This window comes from Drosophila suzukii, chromosome 3, assembly GCF_043229965.1.
Source record: "Drosophila suzukii chromosome 3, CBGP_Dsuzu_IsoJpt1.0, whole genome shotgun sequence".
Taxonomy (NCBI): domain Eukaryota; kingdom Metazoa; phylum Arthropoda; class Insecta; order Diptera; family Drosophilidae; genus Drosophila; species Drosophila suzukii.
Window position 1 is genome coordinate 82,748,679 of NC_092082.1, and position 14,422 is coordinate 82,763,100.

General features: G+C 43.8%; 10 protein-coding genes across 10 annotated transcripts; 5 read left to right on the top strand and 5 right to left on the bottom strand.

The window, feature by feature from the left end:
• Positions 1-1,230: 1,230 nt before the first annotated feature.
• On the bottom strand, positions 1,231-3,661 carry LOC108020637 (tRNA modification GTPase GTPBP3, mitochondrial). The gene is made up of 3 exons (XM_017088989.4): positions 3,395-3,661; positions 2,366-2,671; positions 1,231-2,304 (listed from the first exon to the last, which is right to left on the bottom strand). The coding sequence occupies exons 1-3, from the start codon at positions 3,581-3,583 to the stop codon at positions 1,318-1,320; spliced, it is 1,482 nt and encodes a 493-aa protein (XP_016944478.1). The 5' UTR covers positions 3,584-3,661; the 3' UTR covers positions 1,231-1,317.
• Positions 3,662-4,179: 518 nt separating this feature from the next.
• On the bottom strand, positions 4,180-5,183 carry LOC108020643 (uncharacterized). Its single transcript, XM_017088998.4, has 2 exons — positions 4,631-5,183; positions 4,180-4,557 (listed from the first exon to the last, which is right to left on the bottom strand). The coding sequence occupies exons 1-2, from the start codon at positions 5,057-5,059 to the stop codon at positions 4,369-4,371; spliced, it is 618 nt and encodes a 205-aa protein (XP_016944487.1). The 5' UTR covers positions 5,060-5,183; the 3' UTR covers positions 4,180-4,368.
• Positions 5,184-5,307: 124 nt separating this feature from the next.
• LOC108020648 (uncharacterized) lies at positions 5,308-6,621 on the top strand. Its single transcript, XM_017089005.3, has 6 exons — positions 5,308-5,724; positions 5,780-5,821; positions 5,883-5,987; positions 6,047-6,235; positions 6,295-6,411; positions 6,466-6,621. Exons 1-6 carry the CDS (start codon positions 5,342-5,344, stop codon positions 6,593-6,595), a joined length of 966 nt encoding a protein of 321 aa, XP_016944494.1. The 5' UTR covers positions 5,308-5,341; the 3' UTR covers positions 6,596-6,621.
• A 45-nt stretch (positions 6,622-6,666) lies between these two features.
• LOC108020641 (uncharacterized) lies at positions 6,667-7,577 on the top strand. Its single transcript, XM_017088996.4, has one exon. It carries the CDS (start codon positions 6,826-6,828, stop codon positions 7,537-7,539), a length of 714 nt encoding a protein of 237 aa, XP_016944485.1. The 5' UTR covers positions 6,667-6,825; the 3' UTR covers positions 7,540-7,577.
• Positions 7,578-7,588: 11 nt separating this feature from the next.
• Positions 7,589-8,635, bottom strand: LOC108020642 (uncharacterized). Its single transcript, XM_065866424.2, has 4 exons — positions 8,346-8,635; positions 8,043-8,281; positions 7,837-7,947; positions 7,589-7,783 (listed from the first exon to the last, which is right to left on the bottom strand). The coding sequence occupies exons 1-4, from the start codon at positions 8,562-8,564 to the stop codon at positions 7,642-7,644; spliced, it is 711 nt and encodes a 236-aa protein (XP_065722496.2). The 5' UTR covers positions 8,565-8,635; the 3' UTR covers positions 7,589-7,641.
• Positions 8,636-9,132: 497 nt separating this feature from the next.
• Positions 9,133-9,918, top strand: LOC108020653 (uncharacterized). Its single transcript, XM_017089010.4, has 2 exons — positions 9,133-9,635; positions 9,762-9,918. Exons 1-2 carry the CDS (start codon positions 9,133-9,135, stop codon positions 9,916-9,918), a joined length of 660 nt encoding a protein of 219 aa, XP_016944499.4.
• Positions 9,919-9,987: 69 nt separating this feature from the next.
• On the bottom strand, positions 9,988-10,839 carry LOC108020651 (uncharacterized). The gene is made up of 2 exons (XM_017089008.4): positions 10,361-10,839; positions 9,988-10,269 (listed from the first exon to the last, which is right to left on the bottom strand). The coding sequence occupies exons 1-2, from the start codon at positions 10,837-10,839 to the stop codon at positions 10,113-10,115; spliced, it is 636 nt and encodes a 211-aa protein (XP_016944497.4). The 3' UTR covers positions 9,988-10,112.
• A 136-nt stretch (positions 10,840-10,975) lies between these two features.
• LOC108005706 (uncharacterized) lies at positions 10,976-11,781 on the bottom strand. The gene is made up of 3 exons (XM_017069033.4): positions 11,672-11,781; positions 11,217-11,617; positions 10,976-11,156 (listed from the first exon to the last, which is right to left on the bottom strand). The coding sequence occupies exons 1-3, from the start codon at positions 11,762-11,764 to the stop codon at positions 10,997-10,999; spliced, it is 654 nt and encodes a 217-aa protein (XP_016924522.4). The 5' UTR covers positions 11,765-11,781; the 3' UTR covers positions 10,976-10,996.
• A 213-nt stretch (positions 11,782-11,994) lies between these two features.
• Positions 11,995-13,019, top strand: LOC108005709 (uncharacterized). The gene is made up of 3 exons (XM_017069037.4): positions 11,995-12,656; positions 12,716-12,826; positions 12,884-13,019. Exons 1-3 carry the CDS (start codon positions 11,995-11,997, stop codon positions 13,017-13,019), a joined length of 909 nt encoding a protein of 302 aa, XP_016924526.4.
• Positions 13,020-13,206: 187 nt separating this feature from the next.
• LOC108005710 (uncharacterized) lies at positions 13,207-14,406 on the top strand. Its single transcript, XM_017069038.4, has 3 exons — positions 13,207-14,000; positions 14,061-14,171; positions 14,271-14,406. Exons 1-3 carry the CDS (start codon positions 13,207-13,209, stop codon positions 14,404-14,406), a joined length of 1,041 nt encoding a protein of 346 aa, XP_016924527.4.
• Positions 14,407-14,422: the final 16 nt, after the last annotated feature.

Consider the following 14,422-nt stretch of genomic DNA (forward strand, 5'->3'; position numbering starts at 1 on the left):
CGAAAAATTGTGCGAAGTGTATGGTAAAGATGCCATGAGTGATCGCCAATGTCAGCGCTGGTTTGCCAAATTCAGGCTTGGAGATTTTGGAGTTAAAGACGCCCCACGTTCTGGTCGACCATCGGCCGTTTTTGACGAACAAATTCAGGCTTTGCTGGATGAAAACCGGCGCTATTCAACGCGGGAGATGTCAGAGAAGCTCAGTGTGTCGCATACAACGGTTGAAAACCATTTGAAGAAACTTGGCTACGTAAGCAAGCTCGATGTTTGGGTTCCGCATAACTTAAAGGAAATTCACCTAACTAAGCGTATCAACATCTGCTATTCTCTGCTGCAACGGATTAAAAACGATCCTTTTTTGAAGCGGATCATTACTGGCGACGAAAAGTGGGTTGTTTACAATAATGTCCAACGAAAAAGATCATGGAGCAAGAAAGATGAGCCAGCCCATCAGAGGAAAGTTATGCTGTCTGTTTGGTGGAATTGGAAGGGTGTAGTGCACTTTGAGCTGCTGGGACGGAATGAAACCATCAATTCAGATGTGTACTGTCGCCAGCTATCCAATTTGGCGGAAAAAATTAAAGAAAAGGAGCCGGCACTAGCTAATCGCAAGGGTATAGTCTTTCACCATGACAACGCTAGGCCCCACACATCTTTGGTCACTCGGCAAAAATTAACGGAGCTGAATTGGGAAGTGCTACCACATCCACCTTATAGTCCGGACTTAGCACCTTCACATTACCATTTGTTTCGCTCTCTTCAAAACTCTTTGAATGGTAAAAACTTTGATTCAGATGAGGCTGTCGAAAACCACTTGTCTCGATTCTTTGCTGGAAAAGACCAAAAGTTCTTCGAGCGCGGAATTATGCAGCTGCCCGAGAGATGGTCATTAGTGGTCGAACAAAACGGCCAATACATAATTGATTAATTATAAGTCCTGATATAAATAAATCATCTTTGAAAATATTGAAAAAAAACGACATGACTTTCTTGCCAACCCAATATTTTTCAACTTACACATTAGAAATGTGTACCTTGTTAAATGCTCTTAATTTTTATGAACACAAAAAGAGATTTAGAAAGAATTATATATATTTGATTACAGATATATTTTGTATCTTTTTTTAGAAGATTTAAAGATTTATCTTGATTATATTGTAAAGGTTACCTATTAAAATAAAAAAAACTATTAAAATGACCACCCTGAACCCACTTTTCGCTTTCTCAGCGTTAAAATGTATATATACTTTATTCAATACTCAACGGGGCAGTAGTATTAAATCATCGAGCCTAACAACTATCAACTGTCTTTATCAATTACTTTCCAATACAAAAGTCTTTGAAGACGACGTCGAGTATATCTTCGCAGCTAATGTGCCCGGTGATGCGTTCGATGCAGCGTACGGCGTTGCGCAGCTTGGAGGCGGCAATGGCCATGTCCGGGTAAACATCGGGTCTGTAATCTCTCAGAAATATGTCTATGTTCTCTATGCAGCGCTCCAGTTGTTGCCGGTAGCGTGAGTTTGTGATGCGTGGATTCTCCGCCCGTGGCTCACCACACAGTTCCTGCAGCTGCTTCTCCAGAGATCCCAGAAAAGCGGGCATCTTATCGGGCTTATGACAGGATATGGGCAAGACATTGGATAGCTTGTGCAACTGCTGGGTTTCTTCATCCGAAAGGGTGTCCGTTTTATTGGCCACCAATTGCAGGCGTTTTCCCGAGCACATGTCCAGTGGTATATCCAGTTCCCCCAGATAACTATCCACAAATGGTGCAACAGCGTCATCGTGGGACAGTTGTGTGATATTCTTGGCATCTGCAAGGAGCAATATCAAATCAGATTGAGCCAGGCAGTCCTTGGCCCTCTGCATTCCCTCCTGTTCTATACTATCCGTAGTAAATCGGCGTAGTCCGGCTGTATCCGAAAACACCACCGGGTATCCCCCGAAATTGTGCATTGTTTCTATAATATCACGGGTAGTCCCCGCCTGATCCGTCACTATGGACACGGATCGCTGGCAGAGGAGATTCAGAAGACTGCTCTTGCCAACATTGGGTGCTCCGATGATGACCGTGCGAACTCCATCACGGAGGAGCTCGCCCTGTCGCTGATCACTCAAATGCTCGCGAATCTCACTCCTCACCGCCTTCAGTTCTTTGGTGAGTTGAAGGATAATGCCGCCCTCGATCTGCTCCTCCTCGGCAAAGTCTATATAGGCCTCCAAGTGGGCGGCACACCGAATAAGTCGGCGGCGCCAGTTGTCGTAGAGGCGCGCCAGTGCTCCAGTGCTCTGCAGCAAGGCCTAGAAGGAATATTATTTATTTTAGATACTATACATAGATCTAGTTTATATTACTGCTCACCTGCTTCCTTTGTGCCTCCGTTTCGGCATGTATGAGATCGGCTAATCCCTCCACCTCTGTCAAATCCAGTTTGCCACCGAAGAAGGCTCTTTTGGTGAACTCTCCTGCTTCCGCTGGCCTCAGACCATCCACTTTTCCCAGTGCATCCAGCATGGCGGCAATCACAGCCAGGGATCCGTGAACCTGGAACTCGCACGAATCCTCGCCAGTAAAGGAAGCCGGTCCCGGAAACCAAAGTAAGAGTCCTCTATCAATCATCTCCTTGCTAGCAGGATGGTAGAAGGATTTCAAATACGCTTGGCGAGCCTATTTGGAAAAGTTTAGAACAGTTTACAAATAAAATAATTAATTTATAAGTCACAGTCTTAATCTTACTACACGAGCACATTATTTTTTTTTAGCGTCAATTAGCAACCCTTTATTTTTTTGTTCCGCAGGTTTCAGGTAAAGATTTTGATACCCTTGCAGAGCGTACTCTGAAAGCAGCTGACTATTATATATACTTCCAGCAATAGACCCAACAAGACAACAACTTTGTGGTCCGTGAATAAAATTATTTAAATACAACTTGGCAACTTGCCATTTAAAAATAAAGTTGTAAATTTTAATCCTATAGATCCGCCCATGTTACATGTCTGGAAATAGTTTTTTAAATTCTTCGACAAAATCACCCGAGATATAAAGTCATTTTTAATTCAAGATATTATTTGTTTTTACGTAAAATACCTTCTTCCTTCTTCTTCAATACCTACTTCCTCTTAAAAGAAATATAAAAAATCAACAGGTCTTGAAAGATGATGGGTTAAGCCTTTCTATATATATTAGCTATTCGAGCAAGAACAATTCGAACCGGCAAATATTTTTAAAAGTTTGTATTTAAAATTAAATATTAATATGGCTTTAGTTTATCAATTTTATGTCTATTAGGTCTAAAAGGAATATCTTACAGTTTCTGTATTCTAAAAATCCCCTGTAATTTTTAGGTCAAGGTTCCCATATCTTAAATATATATAGTATAAATTGACTTGCCTTTGGTTCATATTCTTTATTGGCGACAATGGCTCGGAGTGCCTTCTTTGTTTGCGGCCCAGAGACGCGGATTACGGACACACCGCACTTGACATGACCGGAACTGAGGCTGTAGATCGTACATCCGCTGCTGGCGAACCGACGGAAGCTGCCCCAAAAACCGTTGGAGGCGTTTCTCAGGAGCGCCATGGTCGAAAAACAATTAAAAACCAACCGCCGAATAATAAACAATTAAACGTGAGCTCCAGTGTGGCCGCTCAACGACCATTTCAAAAATATATTAGTTGGTTTCGAAATATATACTGAACCGCGAAAGCATTAAAAATAAATAAACCCAATGGTGGGGAACTTGGGTGAACCTTTAGTGCTGGCACAAACCTTTTTAAAACATACTTTTCATTTTGAATTCATTTTTTAAAACATCAAGTCAATCAGTTTCAAATAAAAGTCGAATATTCGTTTTGAACTAAGGGGTTTATCTATGTATTTTAATTTCAAAATAAGATTCGGTTATTTCTTGATTCACAAATCCTACTTTCAGAACGGACGTCGATGACCCCACAGCTTTCTTCTGATGAACATCGTAAGTCTCTCCCTCTGCAGTTCCTTGGGATTATACGGACATTTTCGTTTCTCTTTTTGGGTCCTTTGCTTCAGAGTTTTAAGCATATCCTGTATATGCTTGGTTAGGTTTCCAGAATCCTTCTGTTGGGATGACATGCTGCGCACCATTCTCCATGTTGGCATGAATCTTCTAATCCCCCGAAGAGCCATGAAAGAAAGGATTAATTTCGATAATTTATTTGGATATTGAAATCACATCTGGTCTACAGACACACAACATTGTAATACGTTTTCGGATTTTGACACTTTAAAATCGGTTGCCTTGTGCACTAACAATTTGATCAGGCTACTAGAAAGTACAATCACTTGAATTTCTTATGCGGATACTGTCAAGTAAAACTGGACTAGTACTAGTATAAGAACTGGCGTTTTCGGGTGCGATACGCGTTGGACATCCGGGAAGATACAATAGGTGGCGGACATGAATCAGTGGTCCGGGCAAATCGGTTTCGATTGATCATGGCTGTATTGGTTTCCCATTGGTTGATAAAAGCGCGGGCCTCATCATCCCACGGTTTTGCGGTATTCGGTCGGTCTTCCTGGGAATGAAATTAATCATTTTTAATAAAAATATATTATTTAATAGGGAAATAAAAGCTAAGGAACCTATACCTGACTTCTGCGACGTCGAGGCGTCTCATCCTCGATTACATCCAAGTAGCTTTTTCTGCGGCTTTGCTTGGCCGCCACACTCTCCGGAAAATTGATCCAGGTGCAGTCGTAGTTGCGCTTCTCCAGTTCCCGCGGTCGGTACTGCTCGTCATCGAAGCGCTCCTGGTTGTCCCTTCCGGAGACTCGACCGCCGTGGCCCTCGTCCTGCTCCCACATGGAGCGCCGCTTGTTCTTCTTGTAGATGTCCGCCTTCTGCCGCTCCCTGACCACCTGCTCCTCGGGTAGGTATTGGGCTAGAGCCTTACCCTGATCCCGGGGAAGCTGGTACCGCCTGGCGATGTGGCGCGTCGAGGCGCACTCGATTCTTGCGCGGAGCAGCTCGATGCAGCGGTTCACCATCATCCGGGTACAGCCGTGGATGTTCACCATTCTTAAGATGTGTTTGTGTGTTATAAAGTTATTGTTAAAAAAAAAGTCTGGGAATTGTGTAAGAGTATTGGAATGCCAAAACGTAGCCTTCTAAAGAGGCGGCGTCTGATGAAATGATTCTGATCTTAAACAAAGCAACGTGACATGTAAGCTGCGTGCGAATCAAGGCCCACCTGATGCTGTAAGCCAGCTCATCTTTCTCAATTAGCGCTGCTCACCTGGCGTTAATTTTCTACTACTAGTACCTGGCGCACAGATCAGTTGTGTTCTTGGAGTGACGGCATGAGGTCCACGATTCTGGTACTTCTTTGGTTCGGAACCATTGCTTCGGTTCAGGGGAACCACACTCATCTGCTGGAGTCCTCTCTGGAGAATCGCGTTCTATCGCGACGGGTGAGGGGCTTAATATTTCCGGACAAGGCCCAGGTTCTCCTGACCGCCGCCCTCACCAAAATCATTTTGGGTGCTCGACCTAGTGGGCTTCAGTATAGTCTGGAGTTCGACATGTACATCCCATTGCCCGACTCTATTGAGGGTTGGCAGCCCAAGATTCTGAAGAGGTTCAGGCCAAAGCCCACGCCAAAACGTCGATATGATTGGTCTTATTACAAAAGACCTGCTTATCCCTATTACACCACGCCTTATAAACATGCATATTACACCAGGTAAATTATTAATAACTTGTGGTTCAAGATAATAATTCGGAATATATTGTTTCAGCCCCGCTGTTAATCGAGGATCCCTTTACCAAACTAAAACTAGGTAAATTACTAAAGGTCTTTGTTTAAGAACATAACAATTTTCAAATTAAATGTATTTTTAGTCCTGCCTTCAATAGGGATTCCTTTTACAAAACTACTTGGAGTGCATCTTCGCCTTTAAATCGCAAGAACTTCTACCAATCCAAGGAACATGTCTATAAGGCGAGGTAACTGGCATTTATATTATTGTTAAAGATTATAGTAATTTAATGTTTATTTTTTGTAGCCCCACATTAAACCGCGATTCATTTTATCAAACCCCCTGGAGTTTATCTTCCACTAGTAAATATGAGAAGCAGTATCAACCGCATGAAGAGGTTTATGAATCCTGGGCTCATGTGCCCAGTTGGAAATTAAATCGTGGATATAGAGAGCGCCGAGAGATTTTTGATCAATTTGAGGCCATGGGAAAAGTGTAAGCTATGTTAACTTCTAAACTAAATAATAAATCAATATTTTAACCTTTTCTCGCAGTTTCCAGTTAGATCTTAGGTCATGTATTAAGAGAGCCATGTGCGAATTGAGGGCCAAATTCAATGAAGGTCATGACCAGGGTTTTCTCTTGGAGGATCTTATGCGAATCGTCTTAACGTGAGTTGAAACACTAACATTATAATGAAATCCATTGAATTTACTAATTTTTAGAGTGCCCGAGGAGATAGCCGACGATAAGTACAGGCACCGCATGGACATCCAGGATTGTGCCCGATTCTATTCCCCAAGTTGCCCTTACAATGTTTTGGACTTTCTCACCCAGAGTGGTAAAAAAATGTGAACACAGTAAACTGGGAATCGAACTTCCGCGTTGTGTCATTTATGTGGTGTGGGGGTAAACCCAAAGTCCTCAGTTCTCATTCCGTTTTCGAGCTGGATAGGTCTCTCGCCTCCAGTATCGTGTTTCTCAAAATTCCATTTGATTTCCATCTAAATTCCATCTAAATTTCTCCGGCCTACAAATTTTGGATATCCATTTCGGTAAAAAGTTCAAAAATTGTTAGCTTCAGAATGGCAATTAGTGGTGTGAATCCCTCTCGGGCCCTGCTCCTCCGTCCCGCCGCAATGGTAAAGGGTGCGGTGAACAGCTGTGTGCGATTCGCTTCTGGTTGTGAGAAGGGTGAGGGAGAAAACCGATGCCCCAAGGTGCTGACCAAGTTCCCCTGCGGAAAACCCGATATCCAGGCGCCACCCAAGAAGAAGCCCAAGATGGTTCAGTCGGTGTCGATGTGGCTCAATCCATTCTGCGATCCCGATGACACCACTTGTCCGTTCAATCCACGCTTCGATGACATCTACTACGTGGAGTCGGACAAGGCCAAGCGAAAGTACTGGCAGACGTGGGTGGCCTGTCCGCCCATCCAGATCAAACCCAAGAAGATTTGCTGTTTTGCCAAGGCCAAGCCGGCGCCCATCAAGCGCAGGAAGCCCTCGGCCAAGCCCTCCACAGCGTGTCCCCAGCCCTGTCCCGATAAAACGGAGGAGGACTGCCCCCGGCTGGCGCGTCGCTGCCATCGCGATGGTCGTCGACCTCCGTCGTGCAAGCGGGAAAGGGGACCTCTGCCCTGTGTGAAGCCCCGTACCCCGTATCCCTCTTTCTCCGAGTGCCAGCGCCTCAGGCCCGGCGCCCTGCCCTTGAAGGAGTGCACCTGCCTGGTGAAACCGATGCTCTGCGAGGTTTGGGCCGAGTTTCGCCGTAGAGCCATTTGCAAGAAAAATAACTAAGGAGATCCCGAGATTCTGAAGCATTTAAAAATTTTTATTTTGTTTAGAAAATTAAAATTGTTATTTCCTGAGTGACTGGAGGACAAAAAATTTGGTTGATCATTAAAACGGATTCTTGGCCATGTTCTTGACAAGGGTCCAGAGCAGTGGATTGCAGTCGCTGTAGGTCCGTTCGCAATCGGCTTCTCCACGTCCGGCATCCCGGGCGTGCAAATACTTACTGCCCACATTGTCCAGGCTGGGTCTGAGAATGGATTGAAAATATTTTCGGTTCCCTCATACTTAATGTGTACTTACACCAACACTTCGTTTACAATCTCGCTGAAGATATTGCTGTTCTGAAAGGGTTTCTGAGAGATTTCGCATATGCTTCTCAGCAGGCAGACTCCTCCATATGCTCCATCCAATCTAGGAGAAAGGGGTTGTAGGAATGATTTTTATGGGAAAATGACAGCTAGTCGAAGGCATCGTAAATTATAATATTTAAAATAAATCAAACTCACTGCTCCATGCCTATTTCGATGGCATTGTACACCCAGGATCGTGCCTCGTCGTGCATAACCTTCGCCTGAATGTCCTTGCGCCACTCCCGAGCTGTGGACACAAAGGCGGTGGTGTTCCAGAAGCTCCACCAGTAGAGAGGAACGGTGGTGGGAATCCACTGGCCCTGTATGTTGAAAAACCACCAAAAGGATTGGTCCTTGTCGGCCTGTTTCACGGGATACGCTAAGCTCGGGACCAACTGGAATAGTTGATATGGTTGATATAGACGATCGAGAAGAGATAGATCTATATAAAGATCCCACCTTGACAATTCCCTGGCCATTGTAGATAGCCAAACGTTTCGATCTACTCAAAGGAGTAAAACTGCTGTTACTGTTTCCATCTAATATTTTGATACTTCTGCTTAATCCCAAACGGCTTCCATCTGTAGTATAAATATTTCTAGTGTGGCTTACCACCAGATCGATAGTGAATAGCAAAGTTAGGAGCAGCAAAAGCCAGGTGAGAACCCTGTGGACCATCTTGTTTGTTTTGGAGTGCAATGCTAACTAATACGGCTTTGTTTAAACTTCGATCTGCGCCACGATCCACAGAGAACGCAATATTTGTTTGTCCAAGAAATTGACAACTTTTCATTGAGAAGGGGGTACACAGAAAGTAAATATATTGTGTTTCAGAAATTTAAAGAATATCTATCTATATATACCTTGAATAAAAAAAAGAAATAAGGGTCAACAAAATGTAGAAATCTTAAAATTTATAAAACCTAAAGTTTTTGAAGTATTGTGCAGTGTAAGACCAAGTACGGCTTCCATTTATGACTAGAGGAAATAAAATGGCTCTTGCGGAAAAGAATAGGGTGATGTGGAGAAGCTTCTTGATTGGCCAGATCACGCTGCCATACGATGATGGAAGACACGCTCCACTTTCAGAATTGTTTTGAGGACCGTTCTAATTGCTGTTCACGCATTTGTTTCTGGTCGTTGATCCGCTCATTTGCAGCTCCTCTTAATTAATCCCCAAATAGACAATGGCAAGAACTCGATTTCGACTGGCTCTTTTCGTGCTCCCCAAGTCGATCACAACACCATGTATCGCGCAAAGCTTCAGAACGTTGGAAATCTCAGCCAGGTCACCCTGCTGCTGATCACCTTGGTTCGCCCGATTAATGGAGTTCTCCTATATCCTGCTTCAACAACACTCCAGATTACCTCATCCATCTCCATTCCCGCCGATCTTAACACCCGGACGAAAGTGTTTGTTGATATGGGCTTTCAAATGAACTATAACCTTCCTGCGACGGTTTCTGCCTTCTACAATTCCACTATCTGGGCTGATGAACTGGCCCGTAGGCAAAAGCGCCAGTTGGACAACAGGCTGGATGCAAATCTTCAGCAGGAGTATCTGGAGGATTTGACGCATCCGAGTGACTTTACGGCCGGGCAACTGTACAAGGGTCTGGAGGGCATGCTGGAGACCTACGGCTTCCATAGATCCTGCCTGCTGCGCAGTGTCTGCGAGTTGGCCCTCCATCCCTTTGCCGAAGACCATTTCTACGGAATGGTCACCCAGGTCATCACTTTCCTGCTCACGTAAGTTGAAACCCCTATTTTTACCAAAAACAACCATTAAATAAAAAATAAAACATATCTGTGGGAAACCATTTTAAGCTTAATTTTAAAGGCATTTTAACTGATTTTATTATTTTTTAATTCCAGACCCTCCCAACACGAAGGTTTCTCCGAAGATGAGCAGCATTATCGAGATAAATACGAGAAAGCCGAACAGATTGGCTTCCTTGGGGGTCAATGCCATCGCTCATATCCCAGCTGTAAAATAGATATAATAAACCTAGCCACTCGACTGGTCAGATGAAATAAATTCACAGTGCAGTCTAACATTTGTGTATATTTAATTGGGCAAGATGAACTCTGAACGGGCACACAAGTCCATTTTATAGATCATCTTCATTAAATCGAAAACAATCTCGTAAATGTATATGCCTCTGTTTGTCGCTAATTGGTCTCCCTGCTTGTGGACATTCAGTTTAATGGATCAGGTAAATACTGTCAGCTCAACAGGCTGCTGATGCCACTGAGGAAGTCCACGGAGCAATTGGAATAAAGATGACCACAATCCTTTCCTAGAAATCCCTGTTGTTCGGCCTGTTCGTAAACTTCACGGTAGAGATTTTCTGTGGGGCCAAAAGCCTCGTGCAAAGAGGGACTGCAGAGGAAATTATTATAAATTTAATTGGGATTCCTTGAGATGTTTTTAGAGAATTCACGACATTACATATCATCATACATCTACTTACGTCAGTGTAAAAGTCAACAGAGCGGTGAGCATGTTGTTTTCGATGTCTTTGAAAGGATGTCGGGCCAGTTCACAAACACTTCGCAGGAGGCAGGACTCATCGAAACCATATCGGACGAGCATGTTCTCCAGGCTCTCGTACAGCTCTCCGGCCGTAAAGTCGCTGGGATGAATAGTCGAAACTCCTCCGGGCAGATACTTTGCGGTCTCATTCCGCAAATGACGCCTTCCCCGTCGTGAGAACTCATCTGGCCAAATGGTGGCTGCGTAGAAGGAGGACGGCTGAGCGGGTAGGGCATAGTTCATCTGAATGCCCCAATCCCAGAAGAGTTTGCGATCCGGAATGACCACGGGCACCGAAAGCGAGGAGGTGACCTGGTAAACGGATGCTGCCGGAAAGAGCAAAGGGAATTCTGCCCTTATGGGAATGTTCCATAACGACAGCAGAACTCCAATGAAGTGGACACTTGGGAGATACATTCTATTGTGACAGTCACCGAAAAGTACGTGTATCTCAGTTTCTGGATTTCTGGACAACCCGACGCACTGCGTTAATTAGAGACTCCCAGCAGCTGCTAATGAAACGCACAGACATTGCAATTTACATATAGGCCTATTTCCACCGGTTTTATTGGTTCTAGTGAAATATGACTTGACTCATGAGTTTTAAAAGATCGTGCTTGCAATGGGAATATAATCTCAAACAATCCCGACCCAGAAATCCATCTTGCTCGGCCAGTTCGTAGGCATTTCTGTATACATGTTCGTCATCCCGAAAACCTTCGTGTTGGGAGGGGCTGGGGAAAAAGTTTTTATTAGATTATAAAATGATTTAACATTTTAAATTGTATTTTTACCTCAGGACAAAAGTAACAATGTCGCTAAGCAAGTGTTGATGGTTATCATCGAAGGGATGCTGGGCCAATTCACAAACACTTCTTAGCAAGCAAGTCTCATGAAAGCCGTATCCCGCTAGTGTGTCCTCAAGAAAGGCATAGAGTTCCCCAGCCGAAAAGTCCTTGGGGTGCATACCATTCCCTGTATCATGTCCGTATTTGGTATAAAAACTCTCATCCGTGAGTTCCAGTTGAGGAACGTCACGTTTCGCTTTATAGTTAGCAAACCCCGGCCATATGGGTATGCTATAGAACTCAGTTAGGTTGTACGGATAATTGTAGGAGATGGCAAAGCACCAATCGATCAGTATACGACGCTCTGGGAATAGTTCAGCAATGGGTGTGGACACCGAAAGGGTCAACTAATGAGGATAGAGGTTAGTATATAGTTCCAGTTATGTGTAGTCCTTACTTACACCCAAATTAGAAGAGGCTGGCCAAATAAGAGATTGCGATTGTCTTGTCAGAAGGATAGTTAACATACCCCAAGTTAACCAACCTAGTTTCATTTTGAGAACTGATCGGCTTGAATCATGAAAGAAAACTGATCGATCAACACACAGACAACTCCCACAATTACTGGGCAAATTGGGTCGGTGGGTTAATGGACATACGCGTACCGTAAATATATTAAGACATCAATCAGCTGTGGGTAAATATTTGGTCAATTCGTTGGCACTGTCAGAATAACTGGCCTCTCAGAAGAACTCGAATAAATGACGCTTTTCAGTTGGTCAAGATGCTACGAGCCAAGCTCTTTATCTTGTTGGTGCTGTATGCCGTTTTTTGGCCAAGTTTGGGAGATGATCTTGGCAGGTACAAGAAATCCCAACTAAAAGACGTAGTGCCTAGAGTTTTTAACCGAAGGAGAAGAGCAGTGTTGTTTCCGCCGGGGTCGTTTTTAAAGTTCACCTGCTCCTTTGCCACAGGTCTGCTGGCCACCTATCCGAAAGGTATAACATTCGTCTTGGAAGAAGCTGTTTATTTCCCAGTTCCCGGAACTGTTGAGGATATATACCCCAAGAAATTTCTGCCCAAGACCACGACCAAAAAACCGGAAAAGCTGCCCGATTCCATAGTTTACATACCCGGTACCGATTGGCGTTTCAAGGCACAGACGTTGCCCAAACCTAAATGGAGACAACCGCCTCCGAAGACTCATCGTATCGATGATGATAGCTATGCTAATCCGTTCAAGTGGCAAAAGTGGAATCAGGAACAAAAATGGCAGAATTATAAGTGGAAAGAAACCGATCCAAACAAGGCAAAGTGGTCGAAATGGACTACGCCCTCTCCAAGATGGGAAAACAAATGGAAAAAGCCATCTTGGGAGTTCCACCATTACCATGGCCATAGAGATCGCAGATCATTATTTGATCGCTTTACCAAATTGAGTTCACTGTGGGTAATTATAGAATTTTATTTTGTAATTTTGTCTCAAGATCTTTCAACTCTCAAAGGATTGGCATAGATGTTAAGTCTTGTATTTTACGCACCATCTGCGATAGCAAAAAATTACTCCTGCCACCTGGTTATTCCATGCTTCAGGATATGTTGCGTGTGGTTTTCACGTGAGTTTTGGTAAAACATAATAAAAAATGTATTTAAAATTAAATAATATTTCAAAGTATGCCCCGTATGGATGGCTTGGAAGATGAATATAGTCGTATAATGGACCAAGACCCCGAGGACTGTGCAGCGGATTTAAAATCTAAGTGTAACATGAATTTATTGATTTGGCTGCTGAGCGGCAGAGTGGAATAAAGAATGGATTTTTTTAAGTACCCACCTAAATACATCAATCACGTATTCCAGACAAGTCTTATTAAAATAAGTTCTTCAATTGTTGGCTGCGCAATTAGCACCCGATTACAATGGCAAACACATCAATTGAAGTCAAGTTGGTACTAGTTGTCTTGATTTGGTATATCTCAATCAGTACTTCGCAGCAATGCGTGTCGATCTGTTGATCTTCTTGAGTTTTATCCATTTAACTATAGCTCAAGTGGAGTCGAACCACACGGAGCTAAATCATGTGTTGGATCGTGTTTTTTCGCGTCGAAAGCGCTTTGTGTTATTTCCGCCTGGATCAAATTTAAAGTTTACCGGGCAACTGAGTAAAGGACTTATCTCAGCCTATCCCAGAGGAGTGGCCATGAATATCGAGCAGGCCTGCTATTATCCTGTGCCCACAAAACGCGAGGATGTGTACCCGAAGCGATATCGTCAGAGAACTACGACTACGGAGAAACCCAAGACCACCACGGAACCCACTTACGTTTGGATACCGGGAACTAACTGGAGGTTTAAAGCCACGCCTCTGCAGAAACCCAAGCCAATAAAACTGCACCAACGCATTGATGTGAGGCCCCCGAAGCCTTCTTACATGGATCCTTCCAAATGGGCACATTGGTCAAAATACGGTAACCGATATGAAAATTGGACGCCAGCAAAACATAACTATGAGAAATACAGCCAACCCGGTAGATGGAGCAAGTGGACCACGCAGTCGCCCAAGTGGTCAAAACGTTGGTATAGATCTGCTGATGGGGAATACTACGATCCCGAGGTGGAACCTTATGAGGATGTGAGGTCGCAGCCACTTGATGACCCCTACGATCCCGATATGTCACTCCATGAAACCGCTCACTATCCAGAACTGGCGCATATCAAGGACCTTCGACATTACAACGGACATCGTGATCGCAGGCAGCTGTTCGAACACTTTGATGGGTTCAGTAAGCTGTAAGGATTACTTAAATTTGTAAAGAAAAGCCTTTTTTATGATTTTTTCATTGAGTCCAGTCTGGGAATCGATGCTAAAGCCTGTGTTCTGAGAGCCATTTGTGATAGTAAGCGTCTACTTTTGCCTCGAGGATATTCCATGATACACGATATTGTGAGACTAGTGTTTACGTAAGTAGAATATTACTTTTAAGGTGTTGAAGATATTTAAATAATTTCCGAAAATCTGAAAAATATTTGAACCCAACAAATCTTTATGTAATACCTTAGATTACCCACCGCATCCGGCGTGGAGGATGACTATTCTCGGATCATGCACATGGATGCGGAGGATTGCGATCGTCAGTTTCGGGATTCTTGTAAGCTGAACATTCTGGCCTGGCTAATGGGCGGCAAGTGGAACTAAATAAAACAACTTCAAA

Bases quoted from the DNA above. Each gene is read 5' to 3' on its own strand.
- LOC108005709 (XM_017069037.4), top strand. From the start codon at position 11,995: ATGCTACGAGCCAAGCTCTTTATCTTGTTGGTGCTGTATGCCGTTTTT. The intron at 12,657-12,715 runs GTGGGTAATTAT...CAACTCTCAAAG, and splicing joins TTTACCAAATTGAGTTCACT to GATTGGCATAGATGTTAAGT. The intron at 12,827-12,883 runs GTGAGTTTTGGT...AATATTTCAAAG, and splicing joins ATGTTGCGTGTGGTTTTCAC to TATGCCCCGTATGGATGGCT.
- LOC108005710 (XM_017069038.4), top strand. From the start codon at position 13,207: ATGCGTGTCGATCTGTTGATCTTCTTGAGTTTTATCCATTTAACTATA. The intron at 14,001-14,060 runs GTAAGGATTACT...CATTGAGTCCAG, and splicing joins TTTGATGGGTTCAGTAAGCT to TCTGGGAATCGATGCTAAAG. The intron at 14,172-14,270 runs GTAAGTAGAATA...GTAATACCTTAG, and splicing joins ATTGTGAGACTAGTGTTTAC to ATTACCCACCGCATCCGGCG.
- LOC108005706 (XM_017069033.4), bottom strand. From the start codon at position 11,764: ATGAAACTAGGTTGGTTAACTTGGGGTATGTTAACTATCCTTCTGACA. The intron at 11,618-11,671 runs GTAAGTAAGGAC...TATCCTCATTAG, and splicing joins CAGCCTCTTCTAATTTGGGT to TTGACCCTTTCGGTGTCCAC. The intron at 11,157-11,216 runs GTAAAAATACAA...CTTTTTCCCCAG, and splicing joins ATTGTTACTTTTGTCCTGAG to CCCCTCCCAACACGAAGGTT.
- LOC108020643 (XM_017088998.4), bottom strand. From the start codon at position 5,059: ATGGTGAACATCCACGGCTGTACCCGGATGATGGTGAACCGCTGCATC. The intron at 4,558-4,630 runs GTATAGGTTCCT...TTTCATTCCCAG, and splicing joins CTCGACGTCGCAGAAGTCAG to GAAGACCGACCGAATACCGC.
- LOC108020637 (XM_017088989.4), bottom strand. From the start codon at position 3,583: ATGGCGCTCCTGAGAAACGCCTCCAACGGTTTTTGGGGCAGCTTCCGT. The intron at 2,672-3,394 runs GCAAGTCAATTT...TTTTCCAAATAG, and splicing joins ATAAAGAATATGAACCAAAG to GCTCGCCAAGCGTATTTGAA. The intron at 2,305-2,365 runs GTGAGCAGTAAT...TATTCCTTCTAG, and splicing joins CGGAGGCACAAAGGAAGCAG to GCCTTGCTGCAGAGCACTGG.
- LOC108020641 (XM_017088996.4), top strand. From the start codon at position 6,826: ATGGCAATTAGTGGTGTGAATCCCTCTCGGGCCCTGCTCCTCCGTCCC.
- LOC108020651 (XM_017089008.4), bottom strand. From the start codon at position 10,839: ATGTATCTCCCAAGTGTCCACTTCATTGGAGTTCTGCTGTCGTTATGG. The intron at 10,270-10,360 runs GTAAGTAGATGT...TTTCCTCTGCAG, and splicing joins CTGTTGACTTTTACACTGAC to TCCCTCTTTGCACGAGGCTT.
- LOC108020653 (XM_017089010.4), top strand. From the start codon at position 9,133: ATGTATCGCGCAAAGCTTCAGAACGTTGGAAATCTCAGCCAGGTCACC. The intron at 9,636-9,761 runs GTAAGTTGAAAC...TTTTAATTCCAG, and splicing joins GTCATCACTTTCCTGCTCAC to ACCCTCCCAACACGAAGGTT.
- LOC108020648 (XM_017089005.3), top strand. From the start codon at position 5,342: ATGAGGTCCACGATTCTGGTACTTCTTTGGTTCGGAACCATTGCTTCG. The intron at 5,988-6,046 runs GTAACTGGCATT...TATTTTTTGTAG, and splicing joins GAACATGTCTATAAGGCGAG to CCCCACATTAAACCGCGATT. The intron at 6,236-6,294 runs GTAAGCTATGTT...CTTTTCTCGCAG, and splicing joins TTTGAGGCCATGGGAAAAGT to TTTCCAGTTAGATCTTAGGT.
- LOC108020642 (XM_065866424.2), bottom strand. From the start codon at position 8,564: ATGGTCCACAGGGTTCTCACCTGGCTTTTGCTGCTCCTAACTTTGCTA. The intron at 8,282-8,345 runs GTGGGATCTTTA...CAACTATTCCAG, and splicing joins ATGGCCAGGGAATTGTCAAG to TTGGTCCCGAGCTTAGCGTA. The intron at 7,784-7,836 runs GTAAGTACACAT...ATCCATTCTCAG, and splicing joins ATTGTAAACGAAGTGTTGGT to ACCCAGCCTGGACAATGTGG.